Genomic DNA, 7,949 nt, shown 5'->3' with positions numbered 1-7,949 from the left:
CTGCTAAATTGATTCTTTAGCTTCTAATGAAATATCGAACACGATAAACGATATGTTCAGTAACTAGCAACATGTTATTTAAAAGATCAGTTTACTTCTAAAGGAAATTGTAAAAAGATAAATTAGCATATCTAGACGTTCACGTTCTTTTTATTTTGCCTAACTACGATATATTTCTTTATTGCCCACAAGGAGCTAAACACAGAGGGGACAATTAAGGACAGGCAAAGGGATTAAGTCGATTACATCGACCCCAGTACGAAACTGGTACTTTATTTATCGACCCCGAAAGGATGAAAGGCAAAGTCAACCTCGGCGGAATTTGAACTCAGAATGTAACGACAGCCGAAATGCAGCTAAACATTTCGCCCGGCGCGCTAACGAGTTTGCTAGTTCGTGTCTTTACGAAGTCATAAGAATAGCCGTATCATTCAACGATCCTTTCCATTTAAAGGGACGTGAATGTAGGACGATTCTACTACTATTGTGGGACGTTTATCAATCGTGTAAATCAGCGGCCCTCTATATATTCCTATGGGGTGAAATGTTTATTCTAAGGTCTCCTAACAAAAGTAATATCACATTTGAAGTTGAAAGAGTCAGTTTTATAACTGTATGTTTTAATTTGACCACGTGAAAATACTTAAATACTGATGCAAGCTTTGAACTCAGTGCATAAAATACAAAAATAAATTGAGCAATTAGGAAAAAATGTAAATAATGATATCATTTGCAATTATGAACATATAATTCATTTTTATCTTTGTTCCTGGTTCATATTTATGGCTCTATTAAAATGTAGGAATTTCCTGCTGATTACAACCTACAGATCTGCCTGTAGATTCAGGAGATTCCTAGATTTTGTTTTGAGTGACGAAAGAGAATTAAATTCAGATTCACAGAACTGTGCCATTGCAAACAAAACTAGAATGGAATTCTTCGTCATACTCTCAAAAGAGATGAATCTACAGATGTTTAATAACAAGTTCTGAATGTACCGAATAGAATAATGTTATGTTTAAATAGTAGTCAATAACTTTATTCTGAAACGTGATTTTAATAAAGTTCTGTAATATCGTTCTTGTCTACACACTCTGAAATTTCACCTTGTGCTGTAAAAGAGCATAGGAATTTCAAGTAGGGAATAATCTATTCTGGAACCACCTCTGCGGAATCGCTCCCCAATCTTATAACATTGAGGTTTATTCAGAGAATTAAACAACCAGGAGAGAGTTACGAAGAGAGCTAAGAGTACATTTATGCAGGCACCTAAAAGATTGCACCCAAATTTCCCTTATATAATCCCCTGAAGTTTTAATAGGGTTGGAATGCTATGGCAAATATTATAGATCGAGAGTGAATAAACGTCAAACAGATTTTTGAATTTCGTGTAGATTTTCTGAAGGCAGAAGAGATTTTTTGAAAGCAGAACAGCAAGAGAACTGAGATTTTCGGAAACGTTAACACGTGATAAAAAAAACAATACTCATTGATTTCTAGTGTACTGGCTTTCTCCAGGATGTTCTTATTGTCTGATCTTATATCAGTGCTCACTAAACAGACCTATCTAGTGTAAGGCCTATCCAGTCGATTGAACATTTCGTGTTAACTCGATTTAGATAATCTTTACTGCCAAACAGCATTCGATAGAGAAAGCCAGAAGGTTCCACCTAACAGTAATATTGAGAGAAAATCCAGTCATTGCTCACACTGGATTGTAATGAATTAGGACCACGCTAGCCTCGTTTGCACAGATCTATGTTCAAAAGATATCCATGGCTCCAGTTCACTCAGCTGTAGAAATGAGTTGCGACGTCACAGGTGCCAAGCTGTATCGGCCTTTGCCTTTCCGTTGGATAACATCAGTGGTGTGACGAGGGGAAGCTGGTATGCATGGGCGACTGCTGGTCTTCCATAAACAACCTTGCCCGGATTTGTACTTGGGAGGGTAACTTTCTAGGTGCAATCCCATGGTCTGTGTCGTGACCGAAGGGGGTCTTAGATAGATATAGCAATCTATAATATTTGTTTGAGAAGCAGTCTTGCTAGTACAATAATGCCATAGCAGTCCAACCCTATTAAAACTTCAGGGGATTACATAAGGGAAATTTGGGAGCAATCTTTTAGGTGCCTGCATAAATGTACTCTTAGCCCTCTTCGTAACTCTCTCCTGGTTGTACATTTAGTATAGTGGAGGCACAATGGCCCAGTGGTTAGGGCAGCGGACTCGCGGTCGTAGGATCGCGGTTTCGATTCCCAGACCGGGCGTTGTGAGTGTTTATTGAGCGAAAGCACATAGAGCTCCACGAGGCTCCGGCAGGGATGGTGGTGGTCCCTGCTGTACTCTTTCACCACAACTTTCTCTCACTCTTACTTCCTGTTTCTGTTGTACCTGTATTTCAAAGGGCCGGCCTTGTCACTCTCTGTGTCACGCTGAATATCCCCGAGAACTACGTTAAGGGTACGCGTGTCTGTGGAGTGCTCAGCCACTTACACGTTAATTTCACGAGCAGGCTGTTCCGTTGATTCGAATCAACCGGAACCCTTGTCGTCGTAACCGACGGAGTGCTTCCCCACATTTAGTATTGTGAGAAAATAATTTTTAAAATGTATTAATTCTAAAAAAAAAAAGAAAGTGATTGTATAAGCAGTTTCAGTTCACTCATTTTAAAAAGAGGGAAACGAAAAACGTACGCCGTAGCTTCTTAAAAGACTCCGCCGGTTACGACGACAAGGGTCCCAGCTGATACGATCAACGGAACAGCTTGCTCGTGAAATTAACGTGCAAATGGCTGAGCATTCCACAGACACGTGTACCCTTAACGTAGTTCTCGGGGATAATCAGCGTGACACAGAGAGTGACAAGGCTGACCCTTTGAAGTACAAGTACAACTCATTTTTGCCAGCTGAGTGGACTGGAGCAACGTGAAATAAAGTGTCTTGCTCAAGGACACAACGCGTCGCCGGGAATCGAACTCACAACCTTACGATCATGAGCCGAATGCCCTAACCACTAAGCCACGCGCCCTCACACGCCGTAGCTTAAGTAGACAGTGAAATATATTTTCTTGAGACCCCAAAATAACAATAATCGTATCTTCGCTCTCCATTATTATTTTCTTTAAATTATCTTCAGGCAGCCCAAATCATGATAAAGATGGTGAAGTATATGCCTGTTGAGGTATTTCAAGGCCTTACAAGATCATTAGGCGCTGGTCTGTTTTCAAGGACGGAGGGTCCGACCATCTACCCAGAATATGAAAACCTCGCCGACCGACCTGAATGTTATAGTAAGTTATTGTTTGAATTTGTTTCACTCTTCTTCCTTAATGCGATTCGAAAAGACTTAATGACCATGTAAACGGCATCACCTTATTTCTTAATCTTTTGTACAAATTTTCTTTTGAAACGATAATAATTTTCGGCAATTTCTTTGCAGGAAAATGTAGCGGTGCTTGCTCCATTACGTGTACATTTGATGGACGCAAATGGCAACATATCGCAGGCATTTCTGGTACCCGTTCACTGTGTTTGGATGATATCGTGTTATGTAATAATAAAGACCCTTACGGTCACAAAGAGAATATTTTCTCTCATGAATTCGCTCATCTAGTCATGAGATATATGCCATTAGCATGGCGTTCAAAAGTAAGTATCGTTCTTGACTATTTTGTAGAAAACGTTTTGAAACCTGCTGTAAGAGTCGCATATTTCCTTGCACGAACCTACACCATTCGTCCTTTTTTTCAAAAACTCATCTACCTCACGCTTCCGTGTTTTCAGCTAAGTTCACCAAGTTTCAATACATACACACGTACACTCACGCACACATATGTATGTATATGCTGAGACCTCCTTCGGTCATGACTGACCATGGGATTGCATCTAGAAAGTTACCCTCTAAGGGACAAGTCCGGGCAAGGTTATTTATTGAAGACCAGCAGTCGCCATTGCATATCGGCCTTTCCCTCTCCACGCCACCAGTGTTATCCAAGGGAAAGGCAAAGGGGCTGATACAACTTGGTACCTGTGACATCGCAACTCATTTCTACAGCTGAGTGAAGAGGAGCAACGTGAAATAAAGTGTCTTGCTCAAGAGCACAACATGCAGCCCGGTCCGGGATTCGAACTCACAACCTCACGACCGTATGCCCGACGCTCTAACCACAGAGCCATATATATATATATACATGTAATATAATATAATATATATCTATGTTTGTTCCTTCTGAAGCCATGCCTGGTTCATTAGGGCCGGTTTCCCGGTTTCCTTGGCGTACAGTTTTCACACCTGGACCAGACGCCGGTCCGTCGCAGGTGAGCTGCAAGATGAAGGAGGAAAGAGTGAGAGAAAGTTATGGCGAAAGAGTCAGCAGAATTTCGCCATTACCTTCTGCCGGAGCAGCGAGTAGCTTAGGTGTTTCACTCATAAACACACACATCGCCCGGTCTGAGATTCGGACCCGCGATCCCTCGACCACGATCCGCTGCTCTAACCACTAGGCCATGTGTCTCCACACACACACAAACACACACACACACACACACACACACACACACACACACACACACACACACACATATCTTATATAAAAGCCGTTCAGTCTGTTTGTTTGTGTGTGTGTCTTCTCGAATCTCGGGCATCCTCCATTGCGCTCAAATTTGATATGTAGATACCGACGGTATCGGGGCGTGTATAAGTCTTGAAAAAATTACAAAAATCGATTCCAGGTGAGAATGCGAACGATAAAGCCGTTTTTGTCCTGCTTTTCTTCCGTTGCCTGTACATAACTGCACCTTCCATTTTTGCTGTTTTTGTACTGCTTAAAGGCATGTTTCTTTCCTGCCAAGCTTACTGTTTAAACCATGTTTGTGTTCTCCCAGTCAACAGCCTTATCATTACTGGTACTTTAAACTCTTCGGTTACATATTTCTGTGAATAAAATCGTTTTTCTTTGGAATAGAAAAAGTATATCTTTATTTCTTCTTTTGCTGGTGTCTCAAATTTAGGTTAAATCAGTGTTTCTCAAAGGGGAGGTCTATGTGACGGTCGGACAAGTTGTTTTGAGAAAATTTACTTTTAAATGTTTGACAACTCAGCACCGTCCATTGGACGGGGGGGGGGCGTTTTGCTCATATATATATATATATATATATACATATATATATATATCACGTGATCACGTGACCGACCAGGCTATCAGATGTTGCTACACATCGCTGGTCACAATGCGCTTCGCATTGTTTTAGCCTTCAAATGACGCTACCGCGCTGGCTAAGCGAGCAGGCCAACAGAAGAAAGACTAAGAGAAAGTTGGGGTGAAAGAGTACAGCAGGGATCGCCACCACCCTCTGCCGGAGCCTCGTGGAGCTTTAGGTGTTTTTGCTCAATAAACACACACAACGCCCGGTCTGGGCATCGAAACCACGATCCTCCGACCGCGAGTCCGCTGCCCTAACCACTGGGCCATTGCGCCCCCATATATATATATATATGTGTGTGTGTGTGTGTGTGTGTGTGTGTGTTGTGTGTGTGTGTGTGTGTGTGTGTGTATGTATGTATGTATGTATGTATGTATGAATGAGGGCGCGTGGCTTAGTGGTTAGGGCATTCGGCTCATGATCCTAAGGTTGCGAGTTCGATTCCCGGTGACACATGGGTCCTTGAGCAAGACACTTTATTTCACGTTGTGCGTGAGTGTGCGTGTGTTTGTCAATGTATAATGAAAAAGCAATATATAAAGAGTAAAATTGATATAAAACAGAGCAGTCGGAGTGTGTCGTTTGTGAAAATACATTTTTAGATTTGCTGTCGAAAGTAGATACATTGGTTGAAGAAAATAGTTTATGTACTGTTATGATATTTCATCATGTCTTATATATAAAGTAAAAGAAAGACAGTGTGCTTTCCTTTTATTTCTCCGCGACCGGATTCCCTTCAAAGGTTTCGATTCTCTTTGTTACTTCATTCGAAAGCATTCAGCTGTAATATTGTTGATCATTAGTTATATTTAAGTATATATTACTGATTATGTAACATTCTCTGTTGTGTGCATCATTAATTAATTAATTAATTAATTGTCTACGTTGCCGACGGCAATCAGACCAATCAATTTAGCAAAGACGTGATATATTGTGACTATAAATTACTATAACCTATATCTGTTTTCGATAGCCTATTGGACAGTCGCTTGGTTTCCAAGAGGAAATGAAGTCTTGCGAATATTGTCTACTTCACCAACATAAAATAAGAAATCTGGTAAAACACCACAAAAAAAAACCCTCGACAGAACAAAGTAAAAGATTGAAAGGACGGAAGACAAGAGACTTTACACCTTCGGTCCGTCCCTCATTGAGTTTTTCAAGTCCCAATTGCAAAAGACAGTGAGGGTAGACAAAGAAGTTCGTCCCCACCCACCAGTAAATTTCTTGACAGGTGGGTGTGTATGGCGAGGATGGCCCGTGTGAATGAGCCTACTCTGAACTTCCGTTTGTGAACCGGAGGATTTGAGAAGGAGAATGGCGCCTGCTGAGGTGTACCTGGCGGTTGGGATAACGAGGTTGTGTAGGGCTTTGCGGTTGTCCCTGTGAAGAACTCCCCGCTTTTGGGGGGAACTTTTATGGAATAGTTGTTTTATTATTTTTTTTTTGGTTACTTATTGTTTACATGACATTGTTCAACACCTCACTTGTCCCTTGTATTGTATTGTCCGATTTCGTCCAGCGCACTAAACGGGTGTTTGTTACCAACATACACTAGAACAAGGAATGGACGAAAAGGGGAAGGCAAAAATCCTCTGGATCTTTGACTTCCAAGCAGACAAGTTGCTACAGCACTGGAGGCCAGATATAATAACAAGATTACCTAATAATCGACGTAGCAGGGAGTAGATCAACATATTATCATGGAAGAAAGAGAAAAGATTGCTAAGTATAGAGACCTGAGAATAGAGATCGCCAAGATGTGGCATCTATGGGAGTTAGACGTAAATGTTGTCCCTGTTGCCATCGAAGCATAGGGTTCAATACCACCCAAACTGAAGAAACATCTGGAAAATTTAGACCTATCCTACAATCTACGCGTATCGGCATTACTTGAAACTGCATGCATATTGCGTAACGTACATACCTGCACTGTTTAGGAACCAAATACACGCGACAAGGAGAGATGTATTGAATGTAAAAAAAGCTTAAAAATTCCGCAAGTGCAGATTTTAGGGGCGGACACGGAGACAGGAAGGCTTACCGCATACTGCATACGGCCAGCGCCGTCACTACACCCATTGCCACCATATCACCCGTCTTTGACTTAGCTACGGAAAAAATACTTATTTACTGTGTAGTGCATTCTGTGATAAATTGGTAACTGCTACTGTGAGCGATAGCGAAGGCTTTATTTGCGTTCATATTCAAACTGGGTACCATGCAAGGATGTTTTCTTTGTACGAATAATGATTCATTTTTCTTTTTTCTCAATATACTTCCGAATTATTTTTTATTTTCTTCTATATTTTTTGTATTTAAATACAAACCTTGACTCTGCAACACTGTATATAAATTCCCTACTGGGAATGACCAAGTTTCAAAATCTACTGGATATCACTCATATGGGAATCTTATATTACTTATAAACTCTATATTTGGAAGGACTCATATTAAACTCTGTTCGACTTTTGGATTTTACTCAAAGGATATTGGAATATTGCATATATACCATTATGCCTATAAAACGGATTTACAAATTCAATACCCTTACATATCTTACATCTCTTTTCTTTCCTCCACTTCACACTCTATATTGTATCACATCGAAACTAACTATGACTTAATTTTTCCTCTCACACTGTCTCCGATGAAGGGATATCATTAATTAATATCCTAGAAACAGCTGTAAGACCTTCTATCTATATATGCTCTTATATCTATACAGCCTTGGTTTTTTATCTAAT

At 40.6% G+C, this 7,949-nt stretch overlaps 1 protein-coding gene across 1 annotated transcript in view; it reads left to right on the top strand.

Moving 5' to 3' along the window:
* Window positions 1-7,949, top strand: part of LOC115209673 — a 44,504-nt gene that overhangs the window by 21,335 nt on the left and 15,220 nt on the right. Inside the window, exons 4-5 of the mRNA XM_029778143.2 lie at window positions 3,137-3,290; window positions 3,440-3,648. Of these exons, the coding sequence (XP_029634003.1) occupies window positions 3,137-3,290; window positions 3,440-3,648 (363 nt within the window). The remainder of the gene's footprint in view (window positions 1-3,136; window positions 3,291-3,439; window positions 3,649-7,949) is intronic.

Source organism: Octopus sinensis, linkage group LG3 (genome assembly GCF_006345805.1).
Source record: "Octopus sinensis linkage group LG3, ASM634580v1, whole genome shotgun sequence".
Taxonomy (NCBI): domain Eukaryota; kingdom Metazoa; phylum Mollusca; class Cephalopoda; order Octopoda; family Octopodidae; genus Octopus; species Octopus sinensis.
This window is presented reverse-complemented; position numbering and strand designations above follow the sequence as displayed.